This window comes from Spermophilus citellus (assembly GCF_964194105.1).
Source record: "Spermophilus citellus genome assembly, chromosome: 6".
Taxonomy (NCBI): domain Eukaryota; kingdom Metazoa; phylum Chordata; class Mammalia; order Rodentia; family Sciuridae; genus Spermophilus; species Spermophilus citellus.
In genome coordinates this window covers 15,553,191-15,571,167 of record NC_138187.1, presented here as the reverse complement: position 1 = coordinate 15,571,167, position 17,977 = coordinate 15,553,191, and the positions used below count along the sequence as shown (strand labels likewise).

At 35.7% G+C, this 17,977-nt stretch overlaps 2 protein-coding genes across 2 annotated transcripts in view; one reads left to right on the top strand and one right to left on the bottom strand.

Annotated features, from left to right (window-relative positions):
* MOSMO (modulator of smoothened) overlaps positions 1–17,977 on the bottom strand; it is a 52,451-nt gene that overhangs the window by 11,281 nt on the left and 23,193 nt on the right. The window lies entirely within an intron of this gene.
* On the top strand, positions 3,955–4,378 carry LOC308651362 (protein lin-52 homolog; the record flags this gene model as incomplete). Its single annotated transcript, XM_081298280.1, has 1 exon — positions 3,955–4,378. The coding sequence occupies one exon, from the start codon at positions 3,955–3,957 to the stop codon at positions 4,261–4,263; it is 309 nt and encodes a 102-aa protein (XP_081154406.1). The 3' UTR covers positions 4,264–4,378.

Genomic DNA, 17,977 nt, shown 5'->3' with positions numbered 1-17,977 from the left:
CATCTCACTAGAGCTTGGCTTTTGCCCAACCACCTCCCTGTAACGGCCCTTGCTCCACACTGCCAGCTCACAGGTACTTCTAAGGCCTTGTCTTCTTCAACACATTTTCTTTGGCTTTGGTAACCCTTTTCACATTCTATGGGTTTTCCTTCAGCTTCTTTAGTTTCTCCTCTCTTTTATCATAGACATGGCCCCAGCCCTCTTTCATTCATTAATATGTGGTGTTTTACAGGGACCTCTCTTGGTCCTGGATCTTCTATACACACTCTCCCCTGTAAATCCAAACGCTTTAAAATGGCCTACAAAGGTCTGGATGATATTAATTTTGCTTTCACTAGCCTCTCCTTTAATTACTTTTCACATTTAATGCTCAAATTCTTATTTTTTTAACCCATATCTATCCAGCAATCTATCTACTCCTCCACTCTCCCAACAGTCTTTGTATACTCTTTCCCTCTTCCTAAGATACTCCCAAATTCTCGGCTACTGACTCAAAATTCTAGTTGCAGCTTAGAAGTCACTTCTGAGATGTCTGCCTTGACAAGCATTTACCCCCTCATTCTCGGTTGAGTGTTTGTCCTCTGTACTTCCACAGTTCCTATTAAAGTACTACAGCTGTCTCTTTATCAAACCTGAGGGGGTGCTGGGAACCAGGTAACCTGGGATCCCCTGAACTTACAGCAGTGTCTGAACTGGAGGACAGAGCTTTCAGCTTCAGGGGTCTGCATTAACTCCAAGTGCGTAGTGTGGGAATTAAACTGCACTGCAGTGCACTCACAATTGGGAGTCGAAACAGAATGTATCTCTTTACCCAAAAACTTGCACATGAAGTCTGAGGACGAAGTTCAGTGGTAGAGTGCTTGACTAGCACAAGTGAGGCCCTGGGTTCAATCCCTAGTACTGAAAAAAAACCAAACAAGCAAAACCACAAAAACAAACCAAAAAACCCCACATGAATGTTTGATTCATAATAGCCCCAAAGTGAAAACAATCCCCAAATATCCATCAGTTGATAAAATGTTAAACAAAATGTGATGTATTCATATATTGGAGTACTTCTCAGCAATTCAAGAAGTGAAGTGCATAGATATATGCTGCAGATATATAATTATATATATTTAACAACATAGATAAACCTTGGAAGCATGATACTATGTGAAAGAAGCCAGACATAAAAGGCTACATATAGTATGATTCCATTTAGATTAAATGCCCAGAGTAGGCAAATCCTAAAAGACAGAAAGTAAATTAATATTTGGCAAGAGACAGGGAAGTAGGAATTGGAAATATAGGGCTTCTATTTGTGAGATAATACAAATATTTCAGAATTAGATATTGGTGATTGTTGTATAATATTATGAATCTGCTAAAAACCACTGAATTGTACACTTTAAAATGGTGAAATTTATCTCAAAAGAAACCAAAAAAATCTAGTATAGATTACTATCAAGTTCAATAGTATATCAAAAACTCTGTTTCAATGTAGCTCCATTTCCTCACTTGCCTTTGTACTATTATCAAATTATATCTATATACATTATAAACTTATCAACACCGAATAATTGTCTAATTTAAGAGTTACAAACAAAAATACATTTCAACTTTTATATTTACCTAGGTAATCGCCTTTACTAGTACTCTTTATTTCCTTCTATGGAATAAAAATGCTACTTCCTTCCAATTCAAAATAGACACCTTTTAGTATTTCTTATAGGACAGGTATGCCTGTAACAGATTTTTCTTTTCTGTTTCTTGTGGAATGTCTTAATTTCTCCTTTAATTTTGAAGGATAGTTTTGCTAGGTATAGAATTCTTGGTTGCTAGTTTTTCTTGCAACACCTGAATTTGCCATTCCACTGCCCAATGGGGTCACAGTTTTTTTGTTTTAAATATTTTTTAGTTATACATGGACACAATATCTTTATTTTGTGTATTCATTTTTATGTGGTGCTGAGAGATAGAACCCAGTGCCTCACATGTGCAAGGCAAGCGCTCTGCCGCTGAGCCACAACCCCAGCACCCAGGGTCACAATTTTAGATGAGTCAATTATTAATAGTATTAAGGATCATCTGTACATGAGAATTTACTGGTTTTTTTCCCTGCTATTTTCAACATTCTTTCAATAGAAAGAATGATTATTATGTCTAGATGTGAAGTATTTAAATCTTATCCTACTTGGAGCTAAAAATTATTCAATGTGTAATTAAAACTTTTTAATCAAAATTTGAGGTTTTTTTTGGTGTGTGTGGGGATACTATTTCTTCAAAGTCTCTCTTCTTTCCCTCTCTCTTCTCTGAAAATGGAGATGTATAGTGAGTTGCCAGACAAATCAAAATCTTGGCATAGCTTTCATTAAATAAAGTAGCTCTTGTCTGCCTTTGTGTAATTTTCATTATGTGTATTTGGTATACCTGATAATGTCCCATGTGTCTTACACCCTGTTCATTTTACATTATTTTTTTTTCCTGTTCCTTTGGTTGGATAATCAACTAATGTGTCTTTCAATATTTTTTTAGTTGTAGATGGACTTTATTTATTTATTACGTGGTGCTGAGGATCAAACCCAATGCCTCACCCGTGCCAGGCAAGTGCTCTACCACTGAACCACAATCACAGCCCTCTATTTTTTAAAATAAAATTTCTTTATTAGTCTATGTGTGCTAAGAAAGTACTTTTACTCTTTCTACATGGTTTCCTTTATTTTTGGAACATATTATAATACTGATTTCAATCTTCATCAGGTAAGTTCATGTCTGGGCTTCCCCAGGAACATTTTTACTGACTGCTTTTATTTTTCCTGTGTATAGGCCGCATTTCCCTGTTATTTGAGTGTATTGTAATTTTAAGCTGAAGTTGAAAGTGAAGTTATATATTATATTGTGTATTTTTCAAAGACTTCTATGGGTATTTTATTGTTTTTCCCCCCAGCATTGTTTTATTCCCAACCGGTAACAATGCCTTAGGTATATCTGCAATGTTAAACAATGGGCTGCTAATTTTTTTTTTTTAACAAATGCCCCAAGGGATAAGAAAGAGGAAGCTCTGCATTTGATCAAATAAACTCTGAAAATGGAGATGTATAGTGAGTTGCCAGACAAATCAAAATGGTACTTATTCTCTGGGGATGAATCTTGAAACAGTACCAAACCCTACGCTCTCTCAATTGTTGCTAGGCTGCTGTTTTATAGCTACTAAAGTTATAAGGCTACAGGTTTTCAGGAAGATGGCGGGTAGGATGAGCACAATTTAAAATGTCACAAACCATTTTAAATTGTTCTTACTGAAACTCAGGTGATTTTCTTGAACAAATGCTTTTTTGAGTTGTTGCTAGTCTTTAATTTCCAGAGCCCTAAAAAAGTTGATTTGACAATTTTTGCTACCAATTTTGCTACTTTTATGAAGGAACATATTTTGCCCTTGCTCCACCACCGAGGAAATTAAACTCAACAGGTCACAACTTTAATCTCAGATCTGCCACTACCTTGGGCAAGTTTCATTATCTTTTTCCAAGCCTGCTTCAACAGAAAAATACAACCTTTCATTTAGGTTTGTGAGAATTAAATGGGATAATGTGATAATACCTGTAAAGCAAATGGAACTATAAACACTGAGTAATTACTATATGATTTTGGAAAAGGGAATAGATAAATTCTTGTTTTGATTATAAAAATGTCTGTGTACACAAAGCAGTAGGACATAGCTTAATTTAACACAGTAGTTTATTCATGAAATTCAGTTCAAAATAAAAAAGGGTGGTATTTGATGGTTGCTAATGCTGGTAGTTATAAAACTTACTCAGGTCATTACTCCTCTGTCCATTTGCTTCGATGTATCAAACAGGATGAAGATGACTCACAAGGCAAATTTGGACTTGCTGAAATAAAAGCTCTGAGGACGAATTTTATAGGAATAGCAATGCTAGAACCTTGGGATTAAGAATGATTTGCTGTGACATGGGTTGGAAGATGGCATCTCCCACAGACGGGACAGATTTGGAAGCATCTTTGCTAAGTTTTGAAAAACTTGACCATGCCTCACCAGATCTTTGGCCAGAACAATTACCAGGTGTTGCTGAATTTGCAGCTTCCTTCAAAAGTCCTATTACTAGCTCTCCACCCAAATGGATGGCTGAAATAGAACGGGATGACATTGACATGTTGAAAGAATTGGGAAGTCTCACTACAGCTAATTTGATGGAGAAGGTACGAGGCCTACAGAACCTGGCCTATCAACTGGGGCTGGATGAGTGCCATTTCAAATGAGATCTTGTCATCATATATTGTGGGTTCTACGTCTGAGGCTTTGAGGATTTACCATGGAAAAGAAAATGTACAACTTCTTGGTCTCAGTAATCAAGGACTTCGTGCATCATTTGCCAGATGGTATTGCAGATGTTCTCAGCTCTTTGTTTTGACTTCAGAGATATCTTGATGATCAAGTTTTTAATGATTTGTCCTTATGACATTCTCTTTATAATTGGAGTTTGTTTTACAGTGATGGAGGAAATCTGTCTGGTTAAGACAAGAAGTGTTTGCTCTTCCCACCATTACCAGTGTCGTAAGTTATCTCCAGAGGGAGGAAGTGGACTTACTTGTAACTTATTATCACAGTGCACAAATGGCCCTTAATAGTTTTGAATGCTATTTCTCAGAGCCAGATTGCCCAGAATTTCAGAATTTTCTAGGCCTTCTCATCAAAGTTATATAGATGTTTCATCCAGATGGTTAGTTTTCCTACCAGGTTTCTCTACCCTCTGCTTCCAGCCATTTCACTAGGCCTTGGGGCTCCTTCCAACCTTATCAACAACAGTGTTGCTGGGGCCTGAGGAGTTCTATTTGAAGCCTCTGTATTCCTAGTGGTTGGATCTCAGCTATTGTAAGTTACATGTTTTAAGCCTTATTTAACATGAATGGCTTAATGCAAGTAAAATATGTTTCTTGTTTTTATCAATAAATTTCAGCATAGATTGTATGTTTTCATTTAATTATAAGAAAAAATTTGTACTATAAATTCTCAGGTTAAATAAAATCTCAAATTATCCTTAAAATTTTTAAGTAAAATAAAGAATATCATTAACTTTATCCCTTTAAGAGAAGACTCTCCTAGTAACTTCTTTGCCTAAAGCTTTCTAGTGATCTTGGCATAGCTTTCATTAAATAAAATCTCTCTTGTCTGCCTTTGTGGATACATAACACAGTATCATTAGAATTATCGGCACCATAATCTTCCTATTTAATTGATTCAAGTTTCTATATGTATGTTTGTAATGCTCAAGAGTTTGTCTTATTTAGGCAGACTTCATAGCATGGTTCCTTTTTTCCCCCCACATTTTTTATTGGGGCATTATTGTTGTACATAATGATGGGATTTACTGCTATATATATATATATATATATATATATATATATATATATATATATATATATAAAACAATATATTACAATATAACAATGTTACAATATAACAATATGCTACAATATAACAATATAATTTGGCCAATATCACTCCTTAGCATTCCCCCACCTCCCCGCCCTCCTTACCCCTCCCAACCTCTAGTACCTTTCCTCTGCTGATTTCCCTTTGATTTTCAAGAGATCTCTTACTCCCACCTTTCTTTGCTTTTTTTCCTCTCTAGCTTCCACATATGAAAGAAAATAATATATGACTCCTAACCTTCTGAGTTTGGTTTGTTTCACTTACCATGAAAGACATAATTTCCTTTTTTTTTTTATGACTGAATAAAATTCCTTTGTGTAAAAAAAAATGATTTGCTAATGTAATAAAATCACAGAATGTTTTATTTAGATAGCAAATAAAAATATTGATCATTAATCTTTAAGTTAGATTTTCTTTTTCCTTACAGTTTCCTAGATGTTTCCTCTTTTACAAAAGATAACTCTTACCAGTAATTTTTGAGGACTGCAGTTCAGAGGTCACAGAATATTTTACTGTTGCTTAAGTCATGCCCAACATTCCTGCCCCCTTCCCCGTTTATAATTCATTATATCAGCCTTCAGTTTCTAAACTGGCCTTGGGTCTGAACCTGTGGTCACTAGAGGAGTTCAAGGAGTTGTTCAAAGGAGTTCCTTGAGAGGGAAACCTCAACTCAGGATGAATGAGGTTCTTAACAAATGTTAACAGGAATGAATTTAAGCTGGAGTCAGTAAAAAGCAAAGACAATTTATGTAGGAAAACCATCTCAAGAGTGAGGTGCACTTTTACCTGTGTGTCATCTTCAGTCTGTTTGATACAACAAAGCAGTTGGACAGGGGAGTAATGTCCTGATATATTGTGTGACTAGCAGCCTTAGCAGCCATCAAATGTCACCCTTTTTATTTTAAACTGTGAGTTTCATGAACGGACTACTGTGTTAAATTAGGATATCCCCTACTGCTCTGTGTGTACACACACACACACACACACACACACACACTCTTTTTTTAAAAAAATTTATTTATTTTTTTTAGTCATACATGACAGTAGAATGCATTTTGATATATAATACATACATGGAATGTACATACATCAATCATATTGTCTATTCTGCTGTCCTTCCTATCCTCCCTACTCCACCCCTCCTCTCCTATCCTTTCTCTCTATCCAATCTAATGTGACACACTTTTTTTTTTCTCATTACAACATCATATATGTATTCTGTATAACAATGAGGTTCTCCACACACACTCTTTTAAAAACCAAAACCAGAATTTATCTAATTCCTTTTCCAAAAAAAAAAAAAAAAGTAATAATTATTCAGTGCTCATAGTTTGGGTTCTTCTTTTAAAGGAAACTCAATCTGGGGCAGCTGTGGGAATGATATCAGTCTGGTGATTACTAAATAATTTAAGGTGGTCTGACAATTCTCAGGATCCTTAGGTTGACATCATCTCCATTATCTGATCAATAGATTACACTGGGAAAGTACCCAATATTACAGGATTTGCATCTCTCTTTGCTCAATCTGTTCTAAAAACAGATGTATCCATGGGCTAATTAGCAGTGGACATGGCAATTTTCCTAAGTGGGTGAACTTTCAGTATCTTTTAAGATTGAGAGTGAAGATTTATATATTTCCTAGAAATTCTGGAATGACAGACCTGGGGGATAGAGCTGCCTTGGGAGTGACAGGCCTAGAAGGAACTGATTTAAGTGGGTGAGGAACTTTAGTACAAGGGTTTTAAAGTTAGTCTTCTTGTCCTTTCTTGTGTCTGCTTTCTATTTCTTCCATCCTAGCTCACTATGAAGACAGTAAACACTAGCAGTGAATCCCTATTTGAAAATTTTCTTTACTGACAAGTACAACATAATATCATAGTTTTCACTATGACTCTGCCAATCATTTGGAAGCTCTTAACACATAATGCAGGAAGAACTAATAAAAGAGAAATTTAAACTGTCCCATACAATGTGCGGAAACCATGCGAAAGGGTATTTGTCATACTGCTGTGAGTAGCCTATTCTGGTTGAGTAGGATTGAAGGTGCATTGGGGAATGGAGTTGAGAACTCTCATGTTTTTCATTTTTATTTGAGTGTAGATAATTAATACAATTTTGCCTGAAAATTTAAAAGCTTTTTTTAAAAATTTTTTTAATGTACTGGGAATTGAACTCAGGGGCACTTGACCATTGAGCCACATCCCTAGCCCTGATTTGTATTTTATTTAGATACAGGGTCTCACTGAGTTGCTTAGCGTCTCACTTTTGCTGAGGCTGGCTTTGAATTCATGATCCTCTTGTCTTAGCTTCCAGAGACGCTGGAATTAAAGATGTGTGCCACTGTGCCTGGCAAGCATTTGTTTTATATTTTAAATTTCTAAAATGTTTCAAGAGTATTTATTACACATTAAAGGTTATTTACATTTATGTTACACACTGTGAAATTTTCCAGTCATACATGAATTTAAGCATATACTAATCTGAATCTAAATTGAATTAAGAGTATGCCAAAGAAATAAGACTAAAAGTCTAGAGAGCTAAAATGGAATTAAAATTGCAATATCTATAGGGTATCATGAGACACCCCGGTGGAGAAATTCAGTAGAGCACACTGGGGACTTATTGTTTTTTCTCTTATGAATCTGGCAGAAGAAACAAATTTATTTCGCCTAAACGAATAACCTCCATGTTTCATTTGTAGGACTAAACTGGCTTAAGACAAGTGATACAGAAAAACGGAATAAAAGTCAAACGAATTTTGTAGGTCAAGTAGTTTGTGTGGGCAGGAAACTAGTGCAGAATTATCTGTAAAAGCACTTTAACAAAAAAGCTGAATAATAATGACCCTAATTGGGTCACAGAAAAGGTTCACCTAAACACAATGACAAGAAAGAAGCAAGCCCTGCAGCAGATGAGAACTGCTCCTATTCCAGAGGCGCTCCTGGCCCAAAGCAGTCATAACATTAGACAATTTAGAGCTGGAAGAAATTTCAGAGATCATCTGTCCGAGTATCCCCAAATTAGGGTTTAGAGAATACTGAAGCCCAGAGACATTAACTGATAAATCCAAGAGTACAAAGTAACTAGCAGCACCGGTACTAAAACCCAGACTTTCAATTACTTCAAAATTATCCCTATCACATGACACTAACTTCCTGGAACACCATCCATTCAGTAAAGAGAAAGAATAGTACTCCTAAAAATAGCTCCAGGAACATTCAGAGTTACATCAGAGCAGACTTAATTATAACTTTGTAAGCATACCGATAGTGAATCTAAGAGGAACTTCATGGGAGGTCAAAAAAAAAATATACCGTGGAGACTGTCTTTGGGTTCCTCTCAAAGAAATGACTCCCCTGGCTTCTGTTTACTCTGAAATGTAGCCTCCTCCCACACTAGTCACTCTTCCTCATAAATGTTCAAGGAGTATCCCATTCCCAGGTCCTTCAGAGGATATGGAAAATGACAACTCCTAGGACAGGGAAATGACAACCTCCCCCAAAACTGTCTGACCTGGAGGAAGAGGGAGGAGGAAGGCAATCATTAGTCCTCTGCCAGTTAATCCTTCCCCAGAAACAGTAGGCCCTAAGGGGGGGAAAAAGCACACTTTCTTCCCTTCTTGGGTTCATCCCCAGCATCTCCACCAAAAGCAAACATTCATCCCTTCCTAACCACAATGGGTCCTGATGGGAGGAGGCAAATACTGGGCTCTGGACTTTTACTTTTTCCCATTGCCAATGAGTCCTGGGAGGAGAAAAGCAAATAGTGAAGCTCTGGGTAACAGTGGGTCCCAGAGGAAGAAGATAAGCAGTGAACACTGAGTTCAGGTGACAATGAGTTTCAGACTTTTTACAGCCTTTTTTCAGACTGCCCCAAACTGATACATTCTGCCTCAGTCTGCAATGATTAATTCACCCTCATTGAAGACTATAAAACTCAAGAGCCCCTCTATAAACAATGACCATTTTTCTACTCAGAAAATGAGCTCCTCCAGTGCCTGATTGACTCCCCTGTGGAATAAAGGAAAGCTTGCTCATCCGTTTGAGGTCTGCTCCTATCCAGGTTATTTGTATTTTCATTATGGTGCTGAAACTGTGTGGATTATTTTTGCTTATACCTCTCCTTAAAGAAACATCCCTCTTTCTCTGTCTCAAAAACAACAGGGGTGGGTGTGGTGGCGCACACCTGTAATTTCAGCTGCTCCAGGGGCTGAGGTAGGAGGATTGTGAGTTCAAAGTCAGCCTCAACAACTTAGAGAGGCCCTAAGTAACTCAGTGAGACTCTGTCTCTAAATAAAAAAACAAAAGCGGACAGGAGATGTGGCTCAGTGGTTAAGCGCCCCTGGATATACTCCCCTGTACCCCCCATAAAAAGCACTTATAAAAAAGAAAGAACAGTAGGATTCCTTGCATTGATTTTAGTCTCTTGTCCTACCTTCAAGGAACTGTGGTCATTTATGGGCTATACTCAAACTTCAAAAAGAATATTCCTATTTGTCTCATTTATTTACATAGTCCAGAAAATGTGCATCATCACCTTCTCAGAAGAGAACTGTAGAGTAAATGACAATAATTAACTTTTCTGAGTTCAGCAAAATTCCATTTTATGGTTTCTGGGTCTGTCAAAATAATTGTTCTTTTGCAACTAGTTTATACTCCAATATGAAATAACTCAAAGTAAATTTTCTAACAAAAGTATACCCCTTTAATTTATGTAAGTACAGTAATCCTTTAAAACCAAATCAAATTCTAAACTATTTAGTCATATATCTGTTTTCTTGAAAAGTATATTAGTGGTTAGAATTCAGGTTCCAATCATATACTGTTTGCTATTATGAATAAAGTTGCTATAAACATTTGTTTACAGCTCTTTGTGCTGTGCAGCACAATGTGGGAAGTATAGTGAAGAACAAGAATTTGTGTATTTCATAAACTTAAATGTAGAAAACCAAGGTGCACATTCACACAGGTCCATTTCTCAGTAGAAGTGAGATTTGGGGCAACTTTTTTTTTTTAATATTTATTTCTTAGTTGGACAAAATATCTTTATTTTATTTATTTATTTTTATATGGTACTGAGGATCAAACTCAGGGCTTCGCACATGCTAGGTGAGCACTCTACTGCTGAGCCACAACTCCAGCCCACTGGGGCAAGTTATTTAACCTTTGTGTATCTCAGTTTCCCCAACTATAAATGGGGAAAGAATGATCTCACAATATTGTGCAGATTAAGACAGAGAATGTGTATGAAGCACTTAGAACAAATGCCTGGCACAGAGTAAGAACCTGATAAATGTTAAGTATTATTAGAGATATACTGATATTTCAATTAAAATATGTACTTTTACTTTAAGAAAGATAACACAATCTGTGGGATTTTGTCTTCCTATTAAATGTATTATTTTCTCAGAATATCTTTGAGTTCCTTGCTTTCTTGGGTTTAGATGAAAAAATAAAAATAAAAACTTTCTGTTTAATTTATATAGACCTACTAATTTAAAAATGAGTCATGGGGCAGGGGTTGTGGCTCAGTGGTAGAGTGCTTGCCTAGCATGTGCAAGGCACTCTCGTTCAATTCTCAGCACTGCTATAAATAAATGAATAAAATAAAGGTCCATCAACATCTAAAAAAAATTTTTAAGTGAGTTATAATTATCAAAGTTTGGAGACTTGCATATATGAGGAAAGCTAGTTTAACATTGATACATGTGTTTATTCTGTGCCATTAGTATGGTCTCTCAATTACAGAAAAGGATGGATTTAAAACTGGAAGGCTTTGGAGAAAAATGGAAGTTCTGATTATGACAGCTGCTCTTCCATTTAATCTTGAAGAGGAGTGTGTGTTTTCACTGCAGTTATATTTGGCTTCAGATTGAAAATGTAAGGTGATATCTCTCAATTTTCAACGTTAAAACATACTACTGAAGCTTTTGCAGAAATATATAAAATCAATCTCTCATTAATTAGCTTACATTTGTGGTAGACATGATCTCTTAAGCAAAAAGATGGTGGTTTAGGAAAATCATATATTAGAGGAGGTCTCTGATGAATTTGAGAAGTCTGGCACCACTCCATGAGATAGGTCTGACTTCTCTCCAAGTCTGCTAGGCACAGCATGCCACACTAAGCTTTCATTCATTCAGCAAATACTCACTCCGACTCCTTTGCATCCTATCCCCTCTTCCCAGCTCCCAAGATGGATCTGCTTTCTTTCAGTACAGTTTTGCATCTTGTAGAATTTTATAAAGTGCAATCATATACTGTTTGCTATTATGAATAAAGTTGCTATAAACATTTGTTTACAGCTCTTTGTGCTGTGCAGCACAATGTGGGAAGTATAGTGAAGAACAGAATTTCTGTATTTCATAAACTTAAATGTAGAAAACCAAGGTGCACATTCACACAAAGTTAAAAAGCACAACACAGTACATAACAGGATGTGACCTAATGCCAAGGGAACTGTGCAGCCTCATGGAACTAGGAATCTGGTGATAAGTATTCCATCCACAGGCACATTATTCATGTAATTTTGAGCAAGAAACTTCACTGCATGGCCTATTGCTCCATTTTACAAATGAAGTATTTTTAAAGGGTTCCTAAAAATCCTTCATAATTGTTTAATTTTATTAAGATATAACTTAGATATGATAAAGCCAATCATTTAAAAATGTACAATTCAATGTATTTTGACAACTGTATACCACCATCTCAATCATGATATAGAACATATATCTCACCCTAAAAGTTCCCAGACTCCTTTGCAATCTGCCCCACCAGATTTCCAAGATTGACCTGCCTTCTTTCTATCAGTAGTGTTTTGCCTCTTGTAGAATTTTATAAAATAGAATCACAGACACTGTTTGCTAATAAGGCTGTTACAAACATTTATGTACAGGTCTTTGTTTAGTTACATGCTTTCTTTTTCTTGTGTTAACAGAAGTAAAAACATTGGTCATATGGTAAGTGTGTGTTTAAATTTATAAAAAACTATTAAAGTGCTTTCTAAAGTGGCTGTTTCATTTTGCCTTCCTGTGAAAATTCCAGCTTCTCCCCATACTCATCAACACTTGAAATTACCAGTCTTAATAGTTTGCAAAGGTGGGTACATAGAAATCTCTTATTGTGGTTTTGTGTTTTCTTAATATCTCATAATATAAAACATATGTTCATTTATTTATTTGCTATCTCTGATCTATCCAAATCATTTGCCTATAAAAAAATCAAGTTGTCTTATTATTGAATCTAAGAATTCTTCATATATTCTAAATACAAGTCCATCATCTGACTTTGTTTTACAAATATTTTCCCTCAGTCTTGCCTTTAAATGTTGTTAATGAGGATTTTAAGGATCAATATTTTAAGAGTCCAACTTACCAACACTTTTTCCCCCCAGTACTGTGGATTGAACCCAATGGCACTCTACCACTGAGTTACATCCCTAGCCCTCTTTATTTTATTTATTTTTTTTATTTTGAGATAGGGTCTCGCTCAATTCTCTAGGCTAATCTTAAACTTGTGATCCTCTGCTTCTGCCTCTGGAGTAGCTGAGATTACAGATTTGGACGACCATGCACAGTCAATTTAATAATTTCTCATTTTGCTTTCTGTAGCTACTTAGTGGCAAAGGGGCAACCCCCAACTCTAATACCTAATTGAACCTTTGGCAATAAGAGACATCACAAGACAGAACACCAAAGTAATAAACATTATTTTTAAAGCCATCTAAGATATGTTCAATGGCTTATGATGATGATGATGAGGAGGAGGAGGAGGAGGAGGAGGAGGAGGAGGAGGAGGAGGAGGAGGAGGAGGAGAATCAGAAGAAGACGACAACGACTGCAAAGAAGTATTAACTTTCCTTTATTACATTTGGACATACAGCTAAAAATCATGTCATCTCAACGATTTACAGGACAAAAATACACTCAGAATAGTTCTCAATGCCTTTTCTTCTCATTGCCTAACCTATATGCTTAGAAAATATCAACTACTGCCTTTGGAAGATCAGTTAGTTACAAAGTTTATTCATTGTTTGAACAAATAATAGCTAACATACAAAAACAGAGATGACAAATGTATCTGGCAGGAGGGAGAAGTTTACTGTATTGTAACAGAAAGTCTCAGTTAAAAAAGCCAAGTTATTACAAAGTAAGATTCTTATAAAACTAGCTTGTTAATAAATTTATACAGAACATAGCAACAATTTCTTCAGATTTGTTCCAAAGTTGCCTTTCTCTCAATGAGATTAGCCCCACTGGTTTTCTTTAGCTCCTAAATATACCAGATTCTTTCCCACTTCAAGGCCTGGACCATGCTACTCCTTTAGCCTGCATCACCATTTCCTGCTCATTCTCTTGCTAACTCCTGCACTTCCTTTCATTCTTAAGGTATTGTTTTCTTTTCTTTATTTTTTTTAGCAATAGTTGGACACAATATCTTTTTAATTTTTGTTTTTTTTAATGCAGTTCTGAGGATCAAACCCACCCTAGCCCCAAGGTATTGTTTTCTTAAGAAAGACTTTCCTAATATCTACTCCTTATTATAAGTACCCATTAAACTATATTTCTCCTTTCACAGCACTTATGATAATTATATTTCCATGAAAAAAAATGTTTTTGTCTCTAGTCTCTCATTGTTGATAATAAGTTCAATGTGTGGTTAGCATCTACATTATTTATCTGTGTATCTAATGCTTAGCACAGTGCCCATATAATATGTTCTCAATAAATATTAATATAAATTTTGTGGGCTGGGGATGTGGCTCAAGCGGTAGCACACTCGCCTGGCATGCGTGGGGCACTGGGTTCAATCCTCAACACCACATAAAAATAAAATAGTGTCTACCTAAAAAACTAAAAAATAAATATTTAAAAAAAAAAATATATATAAATTTTGTGCCTAATAGTTGAGGACGCACATGCAATGATTGGAACATATCCCCTAAAATGTGCTGAAAACTTGAATGCTGATTCCAACCATATTGGGAGGTAGGGTCTAATGAGAGATGTCTAGGTCATGAGAGCTTCACCCTCACAAACAAATTAATGCCACCATCAAAAGAACTTATGGGAACTCTTCTAACATCGAGGAACTTTGGAGGATGCAAAGGATCGAGGTACAATCTTGGAAGAAGAGACTGGTCCCTCACCAGACACCTAACCTAAAATGCCTTGATACGTAGAGTTCCTAGTCTCCTGAATTGTGAAAAATAAATTTCTGCCCTGAATTACCTAGTATCAGGCATTCTGTTGTAGCAGCACAAAGGCAGATGAGATACCATATTTTATCACATTTTTCTCTTTCCAAAATAAAAGACAAATTAGGCAGTAGACAATTATCATTTATCTTAAGGAAGAGATTAATTTAAATAGTAACTTCAAGTCAATGACACTATTTATCATTAACTTAAGAAGAAGGGAAAGAGAAAAAAAACAAGCTTTATCTCAATAAGATAATAAAGACAAGTAACACTTCAGTGAGATATCCATATAAAATTAAGAATCCTGTTGGTTCTCATTTACTTTATGGACTGATGATGTACCTAAAATACAATCAGAAATGCAATTTTAACATGGCCAGCCAACTGGTATCTTGATATGTCTTGGAGAATATGCTGATTTCCTAATGAACGAGGTTGGTTCTTGGGATAGTAAAATGAAAATACAGAAAACCCAGAAAGATTCTTAATTCCCTGGCGCCCCCCCACCCGCCGAAAATAGGTTTTATTTGTGAAAGCAAAAGCTTTAGAAATGGGAGTAGATAAGCCAAGAGAAGGCTCCTGGGCAAAGCAAGAAGGTCTAGCAGCCGGTACAAACTTGGTTTTGCTAACTCTATCAAAACAGGATTACTATCTCTAGTTCCCCCAAACAAAATAAAAACAATACTTGCTTTTTTAGCTTTACTGTTCTTTTTGGACCAAGCTGAGGAAAGCAACAGCAAACAGGTTCAAAGTTAAAGGTTAAGGTGACTACAATTTTCAACTTCTTCTCTAAGAAACACCTGCTGACCCACTTTCCATTAAGAGACCTGATGTGGAACAGAATTTTTGTGACTTGAGCTCTAAGGATCACTCTTTTTCAAGAAACTGATTTACATTAAACTGATTTACATTCATTACATAGTAATGAAGAAAGTTTTATCATCTGTCATAGAAAAGGAGTGATTGTGGAGAAGTGGCAGTACTGTCATGGGACTGCTCTAGTCAGGGTGTAACATGGAACGGAAGTTGTTCCCTCTCAGTATCCTGTCATTTGGAGAAGACTAACATATCAACATTTAACCTAGAGGAAACAGTAACTGTGCTTGCAGTACCCAGCAGAAAATGCTGTTGACTCTTAAGGTGACCAGCAGATGCCATGCTACTAAGACGAAATGACATCAATCCCTTACAGTACCCATTAGTACCAAAGTGATGTGGGACATTGCACAGAGATTGACCAGATTTGCCCTCCCTTAAAACCAACCGAGGAGAAAGGAGGAGGACGATAACTTGTATTAGTATGAGAATTCATGAGTCAATATTCATGAGGTAATATTTATAATCAATTATACCAGAGACAAAGAACATAAATGAAAAAAAAACCTATCTTTATGAAAGAGAATTGATGGAACACTTAAAAAGAAATGCCTTTGACATATTTAAATAAATTTGATTAAGTAGTAAAACCCTAAAGAGAAAACGTGGAAAAAATACTTATGATTAGTTTTGAGAAAAAAAAAAACAAAACGTATTCAATTAGATCCTCTCCCTAAATATTCAAGGGAGGGGGAACAAAGGTTAACTTTTGCTTCCTACTGTAGACAAATATCTTAGTAAGATACACATATATTCTAATAGTACAGTGTTGTCTAATTTCAGGGCTAGTGCTCTTACACTAAGAGTTGAAATACAAAGGGAAATAAGAAAGGACACTTTTTCCTCAAAAAAAAAAAATGTTTAAAAAATTGAACAGAACTTCAAAGATTCCTCAGAAAGCAATATAAAAAGAAGTAAGGCTAAGGGCTAAGAATATAATCTCTGTGTTATCAATGTTATATTGCATGGTGTTTAAGCTTCAAGGAAAAATTAGTGTGACAGATAAAGTACCTAGTCAATAAAAATGTACCTTACTTTCATTTCATATATGGTTTGGTAAAACCTGCAAAGTCACCAAGGTTAGAAATGATATTGAAATTTCTCCAGGAATCTCACAAATGATAAATTACTTACACATATTTTTTAAAGTAAAATTTTAATATGTAGTATATACATTTACTATAAACATTCAAATGGCATGATAAGTAAATTTCCTTTCAACAACTGATCTCCAGCTATGCAGTCCTCTTCCCTTGAGGCAAAAACTACTATTACCAGCTTCTTGTGTATCTTTATGGAAGAGATGATGGATATGTGTACGTATGCTCATGTAGCCTGTATTTTTAAAAGTGCTCCACACAGTCATGGTAACATTTATTTTTCACATCTTGCTTTCCCAAACATATTTTTAGTTAAATAATTAGTAAATATAAGAAGTATTTATAAAACATACATGAAGTTAAAAAAGTCATGACAGGTTAAGAAAAAAAGAGCATTATTACTACTTTTATTATCCCCCATGTGACCTCGGCGGGGGGGATATACCTTTTGAGATTTTTCTCAAGGAACCTACCAGGTTCTCACAGTGAAAATCAAAAAAATCCCTACATGCTTCCAGTTGATGAAATAAGCTCAGAGCATCTGTTCTTCTAAAAAAGGCATGGCTAAAAAGAAACCATTTCAGTAAAGCCCAGCTGAATACCTAATACCACCTGTCTCTAGCCTTTCTATCTCACTTAAGAGGAGAAGAAGACCAAGAAACACTTATGAAGGTCATAAGTCAGGGCCCAGGCTGACTGGACCTAATCACAGAACACTTCCTCTGCTTGTACACCTTACCATAACATCAATACAGCTCCTATATAACAGGGGAATACAGTTACAAAACCTGGAGTTCTCAGGCTTTATTTAAGAAGTCTCTAAATCCCAAAGAGATCAAGGGAGATAAAATCTACACATAAATATATCATATTCAGACTGCAGATAATGAAAAACAAGAAGGAAATCTTGAATGAAGCCAGACGGGGAAAACACCTTAATCTATAGAGGACAAATGTAAGAATTATACCAGGAGCTGGGGCTGGGGCTGGGGCTGAGCAGTACAGCACTTGCCTCACACATATGAGGCACTGGGTTCGATCCTCAGCACCACATACAAATAAACAAAATAAAGGTATTGTGTCCATTTACAACTAAACAAAATATTTAAAAAAGAATTATATCAGACTTACCAGAAACCACACAAGCAACAAGATAGTGGAATGAAATATAGTAAAGGGCTAAAATAAAAAAAAGAATTCTGTATCCAATAAAATCCTTCAAAAGTGAAACAGAAACATTTTCTCAAACAAACAACTATTGAGAGTAATTTTCATCAGAAGACTAGCCTTGCTAGAAACGTTAACAGAAATTCTTTGGAAAGAAGAAAAATGATACAAGTCAGAAACTGAAATCTATATAAAGAAA